Source organism: Halichoerus grypus, chromosome 6 (assembly GCF_964656455.1).
Source record: "Halichoerus grypus chromosome 6, mHalGry1.hap1.1, whole genome shotgun sequence".
Classification (NCBI taxonomy): domain Eukaryota; kingdom Metazoa; phylum Chordata; class Mammalia; order Carnivora; family Phocidae; genus Halichoerus; species Halichoerus grypus.
This window is the reverse complement of record NC_135717.1, coordinates 598918-618771: the sequence shown is the minus strand read 5'-3', so window position 1 is coordinate 618771 and position 19854 is coordinate 598918. Positions and strand designations below refer to the sequence as shown.

Below are 19854 nucleotides of genomic sequence, written 5' to 3'. Positions count from 1 at the left end.
GAGTCGGACGCCCAACCGACTGAGCTACCCAGGCGCCCCAGAGCTAATTTTTTTTTTAAGGGGAAGTATTAGTGGTAAAACAATCTGATTAGCAAACAATTTTAAAAAATCAAAGCTGGTGGCCCTTCAGCCCTGCCTTCCGGAGGTGGACATGCGTTCTTTCAGGGGCCTTGTGCCCCCGGGGCGCCAGGAGCCTCTGTGGGCCCTGTGGTGCGGCCCAGCACGACGCGTTCTCTCCTCCCAGACTCCTGCGTGAGCAGTGGATCCGGGCCAAGTACGAGCGGCAGGAGTTCACCCACCCTGACAAGCAGGAGCCCTACTCCGCAGGTAAGGCCCTGTGCTCTGTGCCCCTTGTCTCTGTGCCTCTCCCTCTGGCCCTGTTTCTCTGTCCCTCTGTCCCCGTCTCTGTTCCTCTCTGTCCCTCTGTCCCCCCCTCTCTCTGTCCCTTGTCTCTCTGTGTCTCTGTCTCTGTGTCTCTGTCTCTTTATCCTGGTCTCTGTACCCCTCCTCCCCGCTCCTGGCACTGCCAGACTCATTTTGAATCTGGAGGACCAGCTAATTGGTCTGGGCCCGTGTCCGGTCCTCCTGACACCGAGCTGGGTGGCCTGGTGCTCAGGTCCCGTGGCCATCAGCAGCCCAGCTCAGACGGGGTGGGTGCCGTGGGGATGGCAGGGCCGCGCTGGGTGCCCTGGCTGGTCGGGGAGGTGGGCCCGTGCTGGGCTGTCTGCAGGGTGAGCAGGTGCTGGTGGGAGGGGCGGAGCGGGCGCGCGGTGGGGCCCAGTCTCGGAGGACGGGAGGTGTGATGTGGGCCTGCGTCTGCGTCCCGGAGCTGCCCTCTCGGGAAAAAGCGGGGTCTGGGTTCCAGAAGTGGGGGGTGTGCACAGGGCAGCAACCCCGACAGACCTCTCCCCTGCATGTTTGGGTCCATTCCAGGCGCTCAGGTCTGCGAGGGCCCGGTCTCTGCCTCCTGCCTCGCGGAGCTCAGGAGGTGGTAATGACCGCGTGACAAGCTGGGGGCCTTCCTGCCTACAGGTGTGTCCCCGTCCCAGGCCCGAGGTCCCCCATTAGAACACATTCCTCCAAGCTCCTGGTGCCGCCAAGGCCTGTCCCTCTTGGACAGGGGTGAGACAGTGGGCCAGGGACACGGGACTGCGGAGGGGCACGGTAGCAGGCCCTGAGCTGGTGGCCTCTCCGTCAGCCCCTCCGGGGCCAGCAGAAGGGGCAGAGGCTCCACCCACTGCCGCCACCGAGGCCCTCCCCAAGCCGCCGTCCCGTGGGGAGGTGGCCAGTGCGCTGGCCCTGCACAGCTGCTAAATCTCACCTGCTCACAGCAGGGGCCTCCCCAGGGCCCCCCACATGCCCTCCTGGGGCTCCCAGGAGGAAGGGCAGCATTCGGGGGCACCCGGGGCCCCACGCCCCACGGCCTCTGAGGCCGGGCCAGCCAGGTGCCCCCAGACCCAAAGCCTGCACAGGCCCCAGCCCCTCCGAGCCCCCTGCTGCCAGCCCCAGTGTCGGAGCGGGTGCACCTGGGCACCCCGAGGTGTCCTGGCCCTGTGGTTCCCCTTTGTGGGCTCCTCCCCCAGCCCTGCGAGGAGCACCAGGGGATTCCCGCGGGCACTTCCTGCCACAAGAGCACTTTCTCAGGCCCAGGGGAGGACATGCCCACCCGGCCCCACGGAGGCAGAAGGGGCCCAGCCCCTCCCACGAGGAGGATGGGAGCTGAAGGCCCCAGGAAAGGCCCCGGCCCTGGGAGCCCTGTGAGGCCCAGGCCAGAGGCCACGACCCCCCCCACCCAGCTTGGAGGGGCCACGGGGACCAGCAGGTGGCGGGAGCCTGTGCCCCCAGCGGCGCATGGTGGGCGCAGGGTGCATTGCCCACAACTTGTCCCACTGCGTGTGGTGCCCGGACCTCCCGGGAGGAAGGGCTCCAGCGCAGTTGTCTGAGGGGTGCTAGGCCCCGAAGCCAGACGTGAGGGCGACAAGACGGGCTACAGGGGAGAGGACACGAGCCCTGCCCACGGAGGGCGTGGACCGGGGAGGGAGGAGGGCTCGGCCCTTCTGACAGAAGAGGTCCACTGTCACCGAGGAAGAAACGGGGGAACGGGACGGTCAGCAGCGAGGGCCCCAGCGGAGCGGGTGTGGACCGGACCCCCCCAGGCGCCGAAATCCGAGGAAGCTGGGGGGAGCCGGGATTTGCGTGTCTCGAAGCGTCTTCCCCTGGGTGTGGATTGGAATGGAGGAAAAGGGCCCGGCCGGCCGAGAAGCTGCTGGGGACGGGGCACCGGTGCCCGGACGGCATGGCTGCCGTGACGTTCTTGCCGAAAATGCAAAGCCTCACCTCGGCTGCGAGGAGACGCCAGACGGACCCCGCGGGGGACCCTGACCGGAGTCGCTGAGCAGCACTCCTTGGGGGCGTCAAGGCCGAGAAGCGGCTGCACGTGTGCGCCCGGGTGGCATCGCGGGGCTGGGGCGGCAGTGGGGCTGCCATGAAGGGGGTTAGTCGTGCCGTCCGAGGTGGCTGCCCGGCTCTGAGGCCCCTACTGCGGCCACCGGGGCTCCCCTCAGGTCACTGCACGTGCTGACGGGCCAGGCACCACCTGGTGCTGGGGAACGAGGGGTGTGGGGAGGCCGCGGGCCCGGGGCTCCGGGTGGCTCCAACCAGGCGCTCCCCGCCCTCGGCCAAGGTCGCGGGCGTGTGGAGATAAGGGGCCTCCACCTGCCCCACCCCGGCTCACAGGGGCAACCCTGGTGACCCTCCTGGCTCGCTCCCCACGCTGTGCCCCGCCTCGAGCCACAGCCTCAATGGCTGCCTTTCACAGGCCGGACAATGCCCCCCGTTGTCCCGAGGGCCAGGCCGCCCGGGCCGCCCCCAGTCACCGACAGACACAGCACTTCCTGCTGAGGCTTCGGACCCCATCCCCCTGCCTCCTCTCTGTGCAAAGCAGGGCCGGTCCCAGAGCTGCCACCCTGCCCCGCCTTTGTCCTAAGTGTCACAGGGTGAGCAGAGAGCTCCCTGCGTGACAGAGCCCGTCCCCCCCGGGCCTCAGTTTCCTCCTCTGTGTAGTGGGGAGGACACGGTACTCAGCACGGGGTCGTCACTGGAAGCACTGACTGATGTCAGGTGTAGTGCGCCCAGTGGGCCTGAGGCATCCCTGGGGTGGCAGGTGCAGGTCCGGTCAAGGGAAGGTGTTTGTGGGGTTCGGCCAGACGTTCCTCCCCCCACCCACCCCCCACTGGATTCAGGACTGTTGGCCGCTTCCTGGCAGCATCTGCGTGGGAACCAGGGTTTGGGGCACAGACTTGGCCATGCGGGAGGTTGTGCCGGTCCCAGTGAGGTGGCCAGGGTAGCAGGGAGCGAGGGACAAGGGAGGCCAGGCCTGGGCCCCCGTGTCAACCTCGTGGGGACTAGAACCTGTAGGCCTGGAACCAGGTCCTGGCCCTTCTGCGGAGGTGCCCAAGGTGGGCCTCAGTTTCCCTGGTGTCTTCTCAGGTCCTGGCTCTATGCCCAGAGCACACCTTTCCACCGGGCATCCCCTGGCAGAAGCCACACAGTGTGGGGCCCGTCTCCTGCCCTGGGAGGGCCACCTGGGGTCTGGGCACAGAACACCCAGCCTGGGCCCCCCGGTAAGCTCTCCTGCCCCTCAGAGCAAGGCCACGTGTCCCTGCTCCAACGAAGAGGTCAACGTGTAACTTGTTCACGTAAGGTGCAGTCCACACTTGAGCCCCGTGCGGGGGATGGTCCTGTGACCAAGGCAGACCAGGACAGTCCCGCTCTGCAGGCTGTCAGTCACCCCCAGCCCCCAGCCCCTGCCCGGCTCCGTGCCCCACAGTCCTGCCTCTTCTGGGGTCATTCCACGGGGCCAGCCGCACTGGAGGTTGGCCCTGCCGCGCCGTCCCCATGGCTCCGTCCTGAGTGTGGAGAGGTGTTGGTGTGCGGATGAGGTCCCCAGCCGGGGACCTCGGGTTGTGTTCAGTTCGAGGCCACTGTGAACGCAGGCTTTCACGTGGACGTGGTTTTCTGGGTCGTGTGAGCAGTGTGTGGCGGTTCCTCATTAATTTAACCAGTTCTGCAGAGTGACCCCGCTGTCCTGCAGTCCCTCCGGCAGAGGGGGCACTGTACGTGTGCGCTTGCCCGCACCTGGGACGGCCGTTTCTGTGGCTGGCTGTGGCCACTCCTGGGGGCAGCGGTGGCCGACCATCACCGGTGACGGTGCTGAGGATCCTCGCGCTTCCTCCAGGCACTCCTCAGAGGGGCTTCGGGAGGAGGCAGCCGGGGAGGCCCAGACAGGTGGGGCCCCGCACACGGTAGCGGTGGCACACCGTAGGCGCTCAATAAATGCTGAGTGAAGCATCTGGCCTGTGCCCCAGGACTGGCTGCTCCTGTGGGAGGAAACGGTCTCCCCGGCACAGCCAAGCTCCAGGTATGCGTGTCGGGGGGCACCGCTGGGTCCCGTCCTGCTGCGTGCGCCGGGGGAGACCCCTCTGGCAGGGGTGCGGTCAGCAGGGGCGTGGGGGGAGGGTGGTGCAGCACAGACACCCCGAGCCTGTGTAGACGTCGGGACAGCACGGAGCCCTGGAGTCTGCAGGGCTCAGGAAACCCCGGCTTGGAGGCCCCAGTGTGCTGGGCGGGAGTCGTCCCCGGTCAGGCCCACCTCCCCGGGGAGGCCAGGCCGTGACGGGACGGGCAGGCCGCTGGCTTCATGGAGGGCCAAACAGCCGTCCTTTGGCTGGGGCCAAGTCCGGGACCCTGGCCAGCGCCCGTCTGAAATTGCTGCTGCTGCCGTCCCGGTGCCTGGAATTAGGCACCCTGGCCGCTGGCCGTCGCGGGCACGTGGCCCAGGAGCCAGACCGACTTGGGGCCAGCGCCCCCCTCCATCCCACGGCTTCCAGCCGGGCCTGGGCCAGGGGGAGTGTGGGGTGGACGGTGGGGCTGGGTGGCCACCCCACTCAGCCGGCCGCTGGCCCCGTCCTGAACCGCTGCTGCCACCTGCTGGGCCCAGCAGGCAAGGCGGGCTGAGGGGCGGGCGTGGGGCAGGGGGTCCTGCAGGGCCCAAGGCCGGTGCTGGCTGGCAAGGTGACCTTGGACCAGGACCTCGCGTCTCTGTGCCTCAGTTTCCCCTTCTGTACAAGGAGGATGACAACTTGGAAGTCCTTCTGGGGCCGGCAGAGGATCATGTGGGTGACGTGCTCAGCCAGGGCCTCGTCGTGGGCAACGTTCAGGGCTGCGGGTGGCACGACTCCAGCTGCTGAGCAGACACACCCTCGGGCGCGTCCCTGCGTCCACGGCGTGGCTGCCCTGCGGGCCGGTGGACTTGCAGCTTTGCCCCGGGTAGAGTGCTCACGTGGTCGTTCTGGGTGGGGCCCCGTGTGGGCCTGGGGACTCGGTTCCCGCACACACAGTGGGGATAGCCTGCTGGCGCTATGCGCAGGGGGCCCGGGGGGAGGGGAGAGGCCCCATCTGGCCCTGTCCCGCCGCAGACTGAGAGGCACCAGCCGCCCCCTCCCCGACGCCAGGCTGCCGCCTCTTTAGGGTCGCGTGTGTCAAGCACAGAGAAAATAGCTCCTTGTCCCTGTGGTGTCAGGGCGGGGCTGCGAGGGCCGCAGTGGCGAGCGCGGGTCAGGACCGAGAGGTGGCGTCCGGAATGCGAGCCGGCCCGGCTGTCAGGGTCTGGGCTCCGCGGTGGGTCGCACCGCCCGCGCGGGCTCCGACGGCACGCCAGTCCAGCCTTGTCCTCCCATCCTGGGCCGGCCTCGGGCGCGGCAGCAGGACGGGTTCCCCGGGGAGAGCGCCCCGAAACCCGGGGCAGAACTGCTGGGCGGTTTGTACGGGAAGCCACAGACCCTGACTGTGACGGGCGAACCCCGAGGAACGCGCCCACGGCACGCGGGTGTCCCTGGAGACTCAGTCCCGCGGGGCCGGCAGAGCTGGGAATGCGCCGCGGGCTCCCCTGCCCCTGCCCTGTGGAGGGACAGCATAGCCAGGCAGGGGACACACGGGGCACAGCTCCTCTTGGGCACAAGGTCCTGGAACCGGCCTCACTGACGGGAACGTGACAGGACCGAACACGAAGGGAGGACAGTATTCCCTTCCTAGGGCTGCTGGAGCAACGGGCCACAGAATTTGTGCCCGACAGCCTGGGGCATCCGGGGCTGAGCTCCGCAGAGTCGGGGGGCTGGAGTGGAGGGGTGGGCAGGGCCGGCTCCTCCCTGCGTCTCCTGTTTCCACGGTCACTTCTCCCTCCGCCTCGCGCGTGCGAGGACCCTTGTGATGACCTTGGGCTCACCTGGACAGTGCAGGATGCTCGCCCGTCCCCAGACCCTCCAGACACGTGCGAGTCCTGTCCCGCTGTCCTGAGGACTCAGCAGTGGGCACCTTGCTCTGCTCTGCCGCCCCCCCACCCCCCCGGTGGCCACACAGGCCTCTCCTCACACAGTCGCCCGTGGGCCTGCACACAGGGTAGCACTGCACCCCTTTCCCTGTTTCTTACGCTTCCGGAAGGAAATGGGAAAACACCCCAAACAGTAGGCAGCAGCGGGCAGCCTTTGGGGAGGGGTGGCCTCGGGTCCCAGCGCCGTGGGCGAGTCCGGCCTGCGTTCACCAAGCTCTGCAGCCCTGAGGCCGACAGGTCTCCTGGCCGAGAGGCCGGACCTCAGGCTGGAGTCCTCCCGCCCACACCCTCTGTGTGGGTCAGGCTGATGGCCTCCGCTCTGGTCCACTGTGACCCCTGACCCACACCCCCTCTCTCCCCAGGATACCGAGAAGGCTTTCTCTGGAAGCGCGGCCGGGACAACGGGCAGTTTTTAAGCCGGAAGTTTGTGCTGACGGAGCGGGAAGGGTCCCTGAAGTATTTCAACAGAAACGACGTGAGCCCGGCACGGGGCCCGTACTGGTTGTTGTCCCCAGCTGCCCTCAAGCGATTCCTGGCCTGGAGTGGCTGCCCCCTCCCGTGGGGACCCCTGCCCACCCCTCGGTCACAGTCGCTCCCTGGGGCCGGGCCTGGTTGGTGATGCTGGGCACTCCCAAGCCCGACAGGGTCATCCAGGCGGCGGGTGGGGAGGGGCTGGCCGGGCCCTGCGCCCACCCAGACCAGCTCCAGGTCAGGACATCCCCGGTGACACACAGAGACAGAGGGCACCGCAGGGCAGTTTGCCAGCTCCCGGGCAAAGAGGAAAGCCAGGCTGGCGGGACGGGAGCAGGGGTGGGGGCACAGCAGACAGAGGAGGAGCTGTAGGGGCGAGGGGGGTCTGCCCAGGTGTCAGACAGCCCCCTTCCTCGTCCCCGGGGAGGGCAGTGCTGTTACCTCAGACTTACAGCTCAGGAAGCCCAGGACCAGAGCGGGTGAGTAACTTACCTAAAGCCACACAGCACAGCCGGCGCCCACAGGCCCGCCTGGAGCTAACGGCCTTGCTTCCAGGCCAAGGAGCCCAAGGCTGTCATGAAGATCGAGCATCTGAACGCCACCTTCCAGCCAGCCAAGATCGGCCACCCTCATGGCCTGCAGGTCACCTACCTGAAGGACAACAGTACCCGCAACATCTTCGTCTACCACGAGGACGGGAAGGTGGGTGCCGGCTGCTTGGTGGGGGCAGGGAGCTGGGGTGCTCCACCCCGCATGGCCACGTGGAGCCGGCGGGGCCCTGGCCGGGGAGCGGACCTAGAAGTCCTGTGGAAGAGGGTGACAGGCTGGGGACACGTGCACAGTGTCCTCCATGGCCGACCCCCCTCCTCGCACCAGGCCCTCTGCAGGGTGAGGGTGCCGGGAGCCCCCAGCCAACCCCTCGGGGTCTGTCCTTTCGTCACGGGTGGCCCCTCCTCCTTGTGACCTTGGTTTTCCATTTTTACCTCCGCAACACGGGCATGTGGGTTAAAGGGCAAAATGTGTCTGCGACGCTTCAGCCACACAAGGGTCTGGCAACCACCTCTCTTCTCCCTTTTTTCTTGAGTAAAAATACACCTAAAATTCACCATTTTCATGATGTGTAAGCATACAGTTCTGGGTACATTGTGCAGCCATCCCCACCACCCCTTCCAGAATGTTCCATCCCGCACACAGAGACCCTGTCCCTGTGACGCACAGACCCCACCCGCTCCCCCAGCCCCGGCCCCACCGTCTACCCTCTGTGAGTCTGACGACTCTGGGACCTCGTGGGAGTGGGGTCCCCGTGCGTGTCCTTCTGGGCCTGGCTCGTGTCCTTGGGCCTCGTCCCCATGGGGGCAGGGGTCCGGTAGCTTCCTAAGGCTGAGTGATCTGTCGTGTGGATGGACCACACTGTGTTTATCAGCCCCTACCCTGACGGACAGCTGGTGGTTTCATGAAGGATGCTGCTGTGAACTTGGGGGTACAAATACCTGAGACCCTACATTCAATTCTTGTGATTATATGGCCAGAAGTGAAATTGTGGGATCGGGTGGTAACTGTTTTGAGGACCCTCCCCACTCTTGTCCACGGCAGCTGCATGGTTTGTGTTCCCCCCAACAGGGCACGAGGGTTCTCCTCTCTCCCCGTCCTCGCCAGGAGCTGTTTCTGGGTTCTGACGGGCACTGTGAGGTGTGCGAGGTGCTCGCATGTTGATTTTCATCTGCATTTCCCTGATGATGACTGAGGTTGAGCATCTTTCCAAGTCCTGGTTGGCCATTTGTGTGTCTTCAGAGAAAGGTCTGTTCAGGTCCCATTTTGCCCATTTTGGATTTTGGTGGTTTTTTCAGGTGTTGAGTTTTAGGGCTTCTCTATATATTCTGGATATTGATCTCTTAGCAGACACACGACTTGAAAACGTTGTCTCCCAGTCTGTGGGTTGCCTTTCACTCTGTGGATAGTGTCCCCTGGAGCACAAAATTTTTAAATTTTCGTAAACTCCAGTTTGTCTTTTGTTGCCGACGCCTGTAGTGTCGGACCAACAAGATCATCGACATATCCAGCGTCATGAAGTTTTTGCCTGGTGTTTTCTTCAAAGATTTGTATGGTTCAGGTTTATGTTTAGGTCCTTGATCCACTGAGTTAATTTTTTTTTAAAGATTTTATTTATTTATTAGAGAGAGCAGGAGGGTGGGGGGGGGTCGGGGGAGGGGCAGAGGCAGGGGGAGAAGCAGGCTCCCCACTGAGCAGGGAGCCCGACACGGGGCTCGATCCCAGGACCTGAGATCATGACCTGAGCCACCCAGGCGCCCGCCCCCCCCACTGAGTTAATTTTTATATAAGAGTCCAACTTCATTCTTTTTTTTTTTATTATGTTATGTTAATCCCCATACATTACATCATTAGTTTTAGATGTAGTGATCCATGATTCATTGTTTGTGCATAACACCCAGTGCTCCATGCAGAACGTGCCCTCCTCAATACCCATCACCAGGCTAACCCATCCTCCCACCCCCCTCCCCTCTAGAACCCTCAGTTTGTTTTTCAGAGTCCATAGTCTCTCATGGTTTGACTCCCTCTCCGATTCCCCCCCTTCATTCTTCCCCTCCTGCCTTCTTCTTCTCTTTTTTTTTTTCTTAACATATAATGTATTATTTGTTTCAGAGGTACAGGTCTGTGATTCAACAGTCTTGCACAATTCACAGCGCTCACCAGAGCACATACCCTCCCCAGTGTCCATCACCCAGTCACCCCATCCCTCCCACCCCACCCCCCACTCCAGCAACCCTCAGTTTGTTTCCTGAGATTAAGAATTCCTCATATCAGTGAGGTCATCTGATACATGTCTTTCTCTGATTGACTTATTTCGCTCAGCATAACACCCTCCAGTTCCATCCACGTCGTTGCAAATGGCAAGATCTCATTCCTTTTGATGGCTGCATAATATTCCATTGTATATATATACCACCTCTTCTTTATCCATTCATCTGCTGATGGACATCTTGGCTCTTTCCACAGTTTGGCTATTGTGGACATTGCTGCTATAAACATCGGGGTGCACATACCCCAACTTCATTTTTTTTTTTTTAAAGATTTTATTTATTTATTTGACAGAGAGAACACAAGTAGGCAGAGTGGCAGGCAGAGAGAGAGAGAGGGAGAAGCAGGCTCCCTGCTGAGCAGGGAGCCCGATATGGGGCTCAGTCCCAGGACCCTGGGATCATGACCTGAGCCGAAGGCAGATGCTTAACGACTGAGCCACCCAGGCGCCCCCAACTTCATTCTTTTTTACATGGATATTCAGTTTCCGCAGCACCGTTGAAAAGACAGTCCTTTCCTGATTAAATGGTATTTGACACTTTTCTCAACAAATAATTTGACCAATTTCTGGGCTCTCTCTCCTATTCCACTGGTCTATGTCTGTCTTTATGCCAGTGCTCTTTGGACTGCTGTGACTTCGTCATAAGTTTTGAAATTAGAAGTGCAGTTCTTCCAGTTTTGTTCTTTTTAAGGATTATTTGGCTACTTGGGTTCCCAGATATTCCATATGAATTTTGTCAAATACATTTTATGCATCAACTAAGATGATCATGTGATTTGTTTTTCCTTCATTCTATTAACGTGGTGTATTAACTTCATCAGTTTTCATGTTGAGAATCCCTTGCATTTTAGGAATAAATCTCACTTAGTCATGGTGTATAATCCTTAATATACTGCTGAATTCGGTTCATTAGTATCTTGTTGAGGACTTTTACATCAGTGTTCATAAGGGCTATGGGTCTGTGGTTGTCTTGTATTTTTGTCTGGCTTTGGTATCCAGGTTATGCTGGGTATAATATAGAAGAGCTCACAGAATGAGTTAGGAAGTGCTCCCTCCCCCTCAATTCTTTTGGAAAAGTTTGGGAAGGATTGGTGTTGGTTATTAAGTGTTGAGTAGAATTCACCAGTAAAGCCATCAGGGCCGGGGCTATTCTTTATTGGGAATTTTTGATTACAGATTTGGTCTCCTTACTCGTTTATAGGACCATTCAGATGGTGCACTTCTTCCTGATTTAGTCTTGGTGGGTTTTCTGTTTCCAGGAATTTGTCCACTTCATCGAGGTGACCCTGTTGTTGGTGTACGGTGGTTCACAGCACGCTCTCATAGACCTTTTTATTTCTGGGAGCAGCGTCCCCAACTTTGTGTCTGATTTTAGTGACTTGAGTCAGTTTCTTAGACCATCCAGCTCAAGGCATGCCGATGCACTGATCTTCTCAAAGAAGCAACTTCTGCTTTCATTTATTTTCTCTATTGGTTTTCTTTTCTCCATTTCATTGATCTCTACTCCAGTCTTTATGATTTCCTCCCTTCTGCCAGCTTTGGGTTTAGTTTCTTCTTTGCCTAGTTCCTTCGGTTGTAAGTTCGGTCGTTGGTTTGACATCCTTCTTGTTTTGTAATGTCACCATTTATAGCTACAGATTTCCCTGTTAGCACCACCGTTGCTACATCCCGTGTTCTGGTGTTGTGTTTTGTTTTCCTTCATCTAATTTCATTTCATTTCTAATTTCCCTTGTGATCTCTTCCTTGATCCACTGGTTGTTTAAAAGTGTGTTACATTTCCGCCACGTTGTGAATGTCCCAGTTTTCTTTGTGTTGACTTCTAACTCCACCCTGTTGTGGCCAGAGAAGATACTCTGTAAGACATCTACCTTTTAAAATCGATCTAGAGGGGCACCTGGGTGGCTCAGTCGGTTAAGCGGCTGCCTTCGGCTCAGGTCATGATCCCAGGGTCCTGGGATCGAGCCCCACATCGGGCTCCCTGCTCAGCGGAGAGCCTGCTTCTCCCTCTCCCTCTGCCTGCCTCTCTGCCTACTTGTACTCTATCTCTCTGTCAAATAAACAAATAAAAATCTTTAAAAAAATAAAATAAAATAAAATCGATCTAGACTTATCTGCGGCCTCACGTGTGGTCGATCCCGTACAACGGTACGACGCCCCGCGGGCCCTAGGGAAGAATGCGTGTGCCGTCCTGGATCTGGTTGGTTGTGTGAAGTCCTCTGTTTCCTTACTCCTGCCGGATGTCTCTGTCCATCAGTGTGAGTGCAGCATCGCGGTCTCCAGCTGTCATTCGAGGCTGGCGACGTCCCCCTTCAGCTCTGTCGGGTTCGGCTTCCTATGCTTTGATGGTCTGTCATTAGATGCGTAAATGTAATTGTTAGATCTTCTTGCTGTATCGAGGCTTCTACTCACATAGACTGTCCTCCTTCATCCCTGTGGCCTTTTCCTGACTTAGTCTGTTTGTCTGATGTTCGTGAAACCACTCCAGCTCTCTCCTGCTGGCTGTCCACGCACGGTATCCTTTCCCATCCTTTGACTTCCGACCCTCTGTGTCTTTAGATCTGGGCCGCACCTCTCGTGGACAGCCAGTGGTTGTACCACGTGTTTCTGTCCGTTCTGCCGTTCTCTGCCTGTTGCCTGGAGAGGTTCATCCCTTTACCTGGAATGTGAACGCTGGTGAGGAGGGACTTCCTTCTCCCTTGTGCCCTTTATGTTGTGTGTGGCCTACAGCTTTTTTTGTCCCTCGTTTCCTGCATTCCTGTCGTCTTCTGTGTTTAGTTTATGTGAAATGTTTAAAGTCCCTCCTAATTTCCTTTTGTGTATATTCTATAGCTCTTTTCTTCCTGGCTACCACGGGGATTATATTTAACATCCTAAATTTATAACTTTCTATATCGAATTTGTAGTAGTCTAACTTCAGTAACGTGCAGAAACCCTGTTCCTTCACAGCTGTCTGTACGGCACTCTTTTGGTTGTCGAAGTCACAGTATTTCATCTTTACACGTTGTGTGCCCAAGACATAATCTTCTTTTAAATGCACTGTCTCCTAATGTAGGTATAAAACAAGATTTGCAATTACAAACAAGTTACAGTAATAGCAGCTTTTAATTCCTGATTATTTTTCTTTAAAAGTATTAGTCTTTTTTTTAAAAGATTTTATTTATTTAAGAGAGAAAGCGACAGAGAGCATGAACAGGGAGGAGAGGAAGAAGCATACTCCTTGTTTGGCAGGGAGCCCAACATGAGGCTCGATCCCAGGACCCTGGGATACTGACCGGAGCCGAAGGCAGACACTTAACCAACTGAGCCACCCAGGCGCCCCAAAAGTATTAGTCTTTTATATCATGTAGATAACAAAAAGTAGTTACAAACCTTTCCTGAGATCATTTCTCCATATAGCTTCAAGTTACTATTGTTATTTCATCCTTGATCCTGATCTTAGGGGAAAAGCACTGTTTTTCCCTACTGCACATGAGGTCAGCTGTAGACTTGTCACATAAGCAGGCCTTCATCATGTCAACATATGTCCCATCTAACCCTGCTTTGTCTTTATCGGGGAGAGATGTTGTACTTTGTCAATTGCTTTCCTTTGCTTTTTCTGCATCTACTGAGATGATCATATGGTTTTTAAATGTTTTGTTGATGTGACATGTCCCGTTGATTGGTTTGCAAATGTTGAGCCATCCTTGCATCCCTGGAAGAAACCTACTTGCTTGGGGTGAATGATCCTTTCAATGTATTGTTGGATTTGGTTTGCTGGTATTTCGTTGAGGATTTTTGCATCTGTGTTCATCAGAAATGTTGACCTGTAGTTCTCTTTTTTCACAGTGTGTCTGGTTTGTTATCAGGGTAATGCTGGCCTCCTAGAATGAATCTGGAAGCTTTCCTTCTATTTTTTTGCAATAGTTTGAGAATAGCTATTAACGCTTTTTTAAATGTTTGGTAAAATTCACTGGTGAAGCCATCTGGTCCTGGACTTTTGTGTGTTGTGTTCTTTGGTTACAGATTCCATTTTGTTACTAGTAATAATTATTGTGTGTTCAAATTTTCTATTTCTTCCTGATCTGGTTTTGTCAGATTGCATGTGGTATTAACAGGTTTTAGGCGGGTCATGGCTCAAGGCATATGGGCCAGTCTTCAGCTTTGTCCAGAAGCCTCCACCCTCATTTTCCTGGGGAGACTGAGCCCAGGGCCCTGCTGTATGTGTAGGATGATGCTCTGCTGGCTTGAGTCCCCAGTGGCCCCCTCCCTCAGAGAGGGTTGTGGTTAGGGTACCTGCTCTGGGCTGGGCTCTGTGCCTAGACACAGGTCCGCCTGTCTGACATGGCTCTGCCGTCAGTTAGTGACTGCACCGTTTGCCAGTAGAGATGGGCATGAGTCAGAGACCAGCGACTAAAATCCTGCCTACACTGAGGGCTAGGAACAGTGACTCTGCACAGTGGGGGGGGGGGGGAACCACATCCCAAAGGTGAAGACAGGTACTGGGATGGCATGTGCTAAGGCCCTGTGGCCAGATGGAAAAGGATAATTTTGAGAAGCTGACCAGGCTGAGGTAGGAGAGGAAGGGCATTTGAGCTGGGCAGACCCTGCAGGCCTGGGGCCGTGCTGGGGACTTGCGTCTTTACTAGAGGTGCAGTGTTCTGCTTGGAAGGGCATCTGAGCTGGGCAGACCCTGCAGGCCTGGGGCCATGCTGGGGACTTGCGTCTTTACTAGAGGTGCAGTGTTCTGCTTGGAAGGGCATTTGAGCTGGGCAGGCCCTGCAGGCCTGGGGCCGTGCTGGGGACTTGTGTCTTTACTAGAGGTGCAGTGTTCTGCTTGGAAGGGCATCTGAGCTGGGCAGACCCTGCAGGCCTGGGGCCATGCTGGGGACTTGTGTCTTTACTAGAGGTGCAGTGTTCTGCTTGGAAGATGTCACGGTCCAACTTGAACTGCCACTGACCTGCCCAGCTGCCATGGTTCCAATGAGCTGAGGGAGTCCTGAGGGAGGTGGGAGACCAGTGCTGGGGAGCAGGCAGGAGACAATGCCTCCTGGCCCCAGGGGAGGGACTGGAGAGTTCACTGGTGACTAGAATGGGGTTGGGTGCACCAGGGGTGAAGAGGGTTGTGGGCAGGGCCCAGAGTGTTAAAGTCACAGCCTGGATTGGGAACCCTGTGCCCCAGGTGGGGGAGACAGAGCATTGGTGTGGACACTGCAGCACGGACCTGGCCCAGGGGCAGACTGGGGCATGCAGCAGGTGGGCGTGGTGGAGGAGGAGTAATCTTAGCTGTGGTCCAGGTGGCTGCGGGATGACCCCTTGGGCAGGAGTGGGCTCTGGAGCCCTGACAGGCATGCAGGTGCCCTGTGGCTGGCAATGGCCAGCTGTTGGCAGGGGAAGGAGATATTTGGGCAGATCCCAGCATCCCGTGGGCAGGTGTCTCGGGAGTGGTGGGGCATGGCAGCCAGGAGGGGTAGGGGCTGCAGGTCCACCCTGTCCAGCGAGGGGGTTCGGCTCACGCGGAGCAGCTCTCTCCTCCTCCTCCCCTTGAAGATGGGAGGCAGCAGCTCTGGGTGGATTTAAAAATAGATGAGCCTCGCTCTGGGCAACATACTTGGTTTGTAAAAATAACCCCATCTGAGAGGAGAAAAGCCTCCCCACACCCAAACCTGCATCAGGGCTTGGGGGGCCGGCTGGCTTGACATTGGCCTCCCGCCCATTCGTCCCCTGCCCATCCCGAGCTGGCTGGCCACAGCATGGCTTGTTCCCTGGCCCCCTGGCCCGACCCCATGCGGAGCCGTCCCTGTCCTCCCAGGCCACCCAGGGCCGCCCCCAGCAGCCTGCACCACCCTCCTGCCTGTGTGCCCCTCTGACCCACAGGAGATCGTGGACTGGTTCAACGCGCTCCGGGCCGCCCGCTTCCACTACCTGCAGGTGGCGTTCCCAGGGGCCAGCGATGCTGACGTGAGTGGCGCCTGCTTGTGTCCGCCGGGGGGCTGGGGGGCTGTACCCCTCTCCTTTATTCTGGGGCATTTCAGCTCAGTGGCAGCAAGCAAGTGGGGAGGGGGCCGGGGGTGCGTGGGGGAGAGCGACCAGGACGGCCCAGGCCTGAGCCCATCTTCTGCCCTAGCTGGTGCCGAAACTCTCCCGGAACTACCTGAAGGAAGGCTACATGGAGAAAACGGGGCCCAAGGTGGGTCTGACCGGCTGGCCTGAGCCCCCCCAGGCCTCCTCTGAGATCAGCGTCTCAGCTACCTGGGGCTGGGTGGGGCTGGGGTGGCCGTGGTGGGTCAAAGTGCCAGGAGCACCCCTGGGAGAGGACTTTGAACAGATCATCTTGGTGTGGATGGCCCTGGACCCCAAAACCTTTTGTAAGCAGGGGCCCTATGGACCCAGGACTGTGGGGCTCTGGATCGGGCTGAGCCAGCCTCGTGCCTTTGCCCCCCTTCATCAGGCCCCCGTGTACCTCCTCGGGCCCTACAGGGGCCAGCTCAGCCCCTTCCCTGCCTTGTGGAGCACACGCGCGGTAGCCCCACAGCCCAGACGGGGCCCCCAGGGAGGACCGGCGAGGAGTAGGACGTGGGGAGGGGAGGAAGAGCACGTGCAAAGGCCCTTAGTGCAGCCACCTGGCGGACAGAGCAGGATGAGTGAAGGATGAATGAACGCACGTGGGGGAGCCCCGCCTCGGGCTGACCAGCGGGACCCGGGCACTCTCTGACCCACAGCAAACAGAAGGCTTCCGGAAGCGCTGGTTCACCATGGATGACCGGAGGCTCATGTACTTCAAAGATCCCCTGGTAAGGGAGGGTCTCGGCCCAGCTCGGCTGGGCCCTCGCAGGGTGGACGTGTCCTCCCCCATGACATGGAGATGAGCGACAGGCCCCCGTCTGCTGGCCACAGGCGCGGGGATGAGGAGCAGGAGGGCGGGCCGGGTCTCTGGGGTCGGGGCTTCCCCGGCTATGAGCAAAGCCACCCCCTTGCCTAGGGGCTGCCCGGCCTCTGCCCACAGGACGCCTTTGCTCGTGGGGAAGTCTTCATCGGCAGCAGGGAGAGCGGCTACACGGTGCTGGACGGACTCCCGCCATCCACCCAGGGCCACCACTGGCCACACGGCATTACCATCGTGACGCCGGAGCGTAGGTTCCTGCTGGCCTGCGAGACGGAGACGGAGCAGCGGGCCTGGGTGGAGGCTTTTCGGAAGGTCGTGGACAGGCCCATGCTGCCCCAGGAGTACGCAGGTGAGTGCAGGTGGGGATGGCAGGGGAGGGAGCCCAACGCCTCCTGGGTGGCCGTGACACGGCTGAACGCCTGTCCTTTTCCAGTGGAAGCCCACTTCAAACATAAACCCTAACGAGAGATGGTTCTGGAGGCCCGAGGGAACTGGACTCGCTGAAGTGGCCATCGCGGAGGCAGCGGCCAGACTGGGGGGCTGGCAGATGAAGGACCCGGCTTCCTGGCCCCAGCCCTAAGTGGCAGCCCCGGACTTGGCCATGTGGGGCCTGAGCTTTAGCCACTAGGACCTGTTTCTCTGGAACCTCACTGCAGGCTGGCCGACCTGACCTCTGACCCCACCATGCTGCCACCCACTGATGTGACCCCTGCCACGCCCCCCCCCCCCCCCCCGCCCACTAAACCACCCTTCCTCTGAGGCCTAGGCCCGGCCTCCTGGCTCAGGGCAGCCTGGCAGCCCCTCACCAACTCCCCTTGCCCCCTGCCCACCCGAGCAGGACCCTGCCCCTGACCAGGAGGCTGGGCCGTGGGGACAGCAGGTGGCCTGCATGCCTCCCCTCCCATCCTGCTCCTCCTCCAAGTCCCCTCAACAAGTATTTATTGAGCACCTGCTTGTGTCGGTCATGGGGTCCTGGGTGCTAGCATGGGGGACATGGTCCTCCTCCTCAAGCAGCTGACCTGGCACGTGCGTGAGGGCCCTGGGGGTCGGAGGCACTGGGGAGCTGCAGCTCACTGGGCCCAGCATGCCTGGATTGGAAGGGGGAATGGAGGGTCAGCTCCTGTCTGCCGCCCGCTGGGCACTGGCTGCTGACCCACCCCACCAGCCTGACCTTGTGGTCACTGAGCCCTTGGAAGATGGAAGCCCAGAGTCCCCCACGGGACCCAGCGTACTGGCCAGCCGGTACTTACTTACAACCACTTAGCCTCCTCCCCCAGTGGGGGGGTGGGAGGGGCACAGAAGCAGCATGTGTAGGTGGCGGGTACCTACTGGGTGATTTGGGTGGCCCCCCAGCCCCCGTCATCCCCTAAGGCAGCCCTGGACCAGCCCTTGAGAGGACTAGGAGGGGGTCCCCAAGGCAGGGTGTCCTGTCACGCCAACCCTCATGTCCTATCCTAAAGTGGCCCCTTGTGTAGGTCAGGGGCTGGGGAGGGGGCATGGGGTCCCCAGGAGGACCTACCTGCTGGGCTCCGATACGTGCCAGGAGTGGGGACATCCCCAGGAGAAGGGTGCCCCAGGGCCTCTGCCTATCCTCGTGGGCCTGACTCCCACCACCCCATCTCCCCTCTGCACCTGAGCATGGGGCTCCCCTGCTCAGACCTGTGTAGGCCTGGATGGGAGTGCAGCTGCAGGGGCAAGAGAGGAGTGCCCCCCTCACTCCCATCTCTGCTCCAGTCCCCAAGACGGCTGGGCCGGGGGGGTGAGGACAGTCACAGGGTCACCCAGGGCCCCCACCCCCTCCTGCTCCAGGCAGGTGCCTCTTCCCCAGCCACGCCGGACGCCACACCCGTGATCGCTAGCCCATCTTCCCCGGTTCTAGACAAAAAAAGAACCTCAAGCCCCAGAGACGGGGGGGGGGGGGGGCGGGCGGGTTTCTCATCCTGGGTGGAAATGAAAAAATGAAAAGATAGAGGCCCCCAGGACTCCCCCTCCCCATCCGGGGAGCAGCCCCAGCCACGCATTCTCCGGGACTGGTCTTCTAGGCCGTCTTGACCAGACGCAAGGGCATTGTGCCCAAGACAATAACATGTTAAAAAGAAACACCAGAACGTTTTACCACTGGTGGGAGTTCTCCAACGAGGTCGGGAGCTCATGGCCCACAAAGGGTGGTCACGGTGCTTACCTCACACACCTCCGCACAGTGGAGACGTGGGCAACCCACGGCCCGCACGCTATGAACGGGAGGCCGCGTTCCCAGAAAATGACAGTGCCATTCACAACTGCATGAAAAAAGTGGCAGCGCTCACAGGGAAAGCGGGGTCAGGTGCACGGCTGCAAAGTTGTCCCCCACCCGGGGGGGGGGGGTCTCCATGTGCTGAGGACAAGACAGACGCTGCCACCACGAGGGGAGTGCAGAGGGACGCCGGGAGGTGTGCGCGGTCTGGGCTCATCTACTTAGTGTGGGGCAAAATTCCACATAAAAACCCACGTTCTGCTCCAACGTCCCTCCCACTGAACTGACTGTGCCGGATGCATTATTGTGGTTTCAGAACAAGCATCACGGCACAAGCCGGGGGTCCGTCGCAGGCGTGGGGCCTGCCCCTTGCGAGGACTCCCTCCACCACCACCCTCCACAGAGAGCCCCGGTGGGTAGTTTGTGGGGGGCTCAGCGCTCTCCTTCCCCCACCCCGTGGCCTGCACGCAGAACCTGTGACAAGGCAGGACCCCATTGGATTTGGTTTCTCACATTTAAAGAAACCACCATGTAGTTACGAATCACAAGACCTTTCCGACGCTGGCCGCTCGTGGCCGTCCACAGCGCCCCCTGCGGGCACAGCGCGCACAGACCTGGCCACCACTGGTCTCGGCAACCGCTCCCGCCCGCCGGCCCCAGGAGCTCACTCAGAAAGGACGAGCGCTGCAAAGCCCAGTATAAAGGATTTATTTCAACTCAACAAGTAACACAAACCTTCCTTTAAATTCCATTTTACAGTCAATAAAAGTGTGTATCTCAACTCCTTCCCATGCATGATCACTGTGTATTAATCTACAACTCTTATTTAATTGTGAAAAAATAAAGTGTTTCCCCTCTCGTCATTGCTCTGGGAACATCTGGTATAGCGTGAGAAAGGGCAGATCTGCTCACTCCTGGTTATTTGGTTAAAACCTACAATGCCAGGTCAAAGGAACCAATCACCCAATGAAAATAAATACTGCATTACGAAACGTGGAAAGGACTCCTGATCCCAAATGGCCGTGGCCTCACGGTGCGGCCCAGAGTGGCCGCCCAGATGCTCTCCGGGCCCCCGGCGGCCG

At 59.3% G+C, this 19854-nt stretch overlaps 1 protein-coding gene across 2 annotated transcripts in view; it reads left to right on the top strand.

The window, feature by feature from the left end:
• Positions 1-17487, top strand: part of ADAP1 (ArfGAP with dual PH domains 1) — a 55983-nt gene extending 38496 nt beyond the window's left edge. The window contains exons 4-11 of one of the 2 annotated variants that reach the window (XM_036105574.2): positions 245-327; positions 6751-6863; positions 7415-7561; positions 15531-15614; positions 15781-15843; positions 16376-16447; positions 16636-16888; positions 16973-17487. In XM_036105574.2, the coding sequence (XP_035961467.1) occupies positions 245-327; positions 6751-6863; positions 7415-7561; positions 15531-15614; positions 15781-15843; positions 16376-16447; positions 16636-16888; positions 16973-17001 (844 nt within the window). In that variant the 3' untranslated portion in view covers positions 17002-17487. The remainder of the gene's footprint in view (positions 1-244; positions 328-6750; positions 6864-7414; positions 7562-15530; positions 15615-15780; positions 15844-16375; positions 16448-16635; positions 16889-16972) is intronic. The other variant, XM_036105575.2, reaches the window with a different exon arrangement.
• The last annotated feature ends 2367 nt before the right edge of the window (positions 17488-19854 follow it).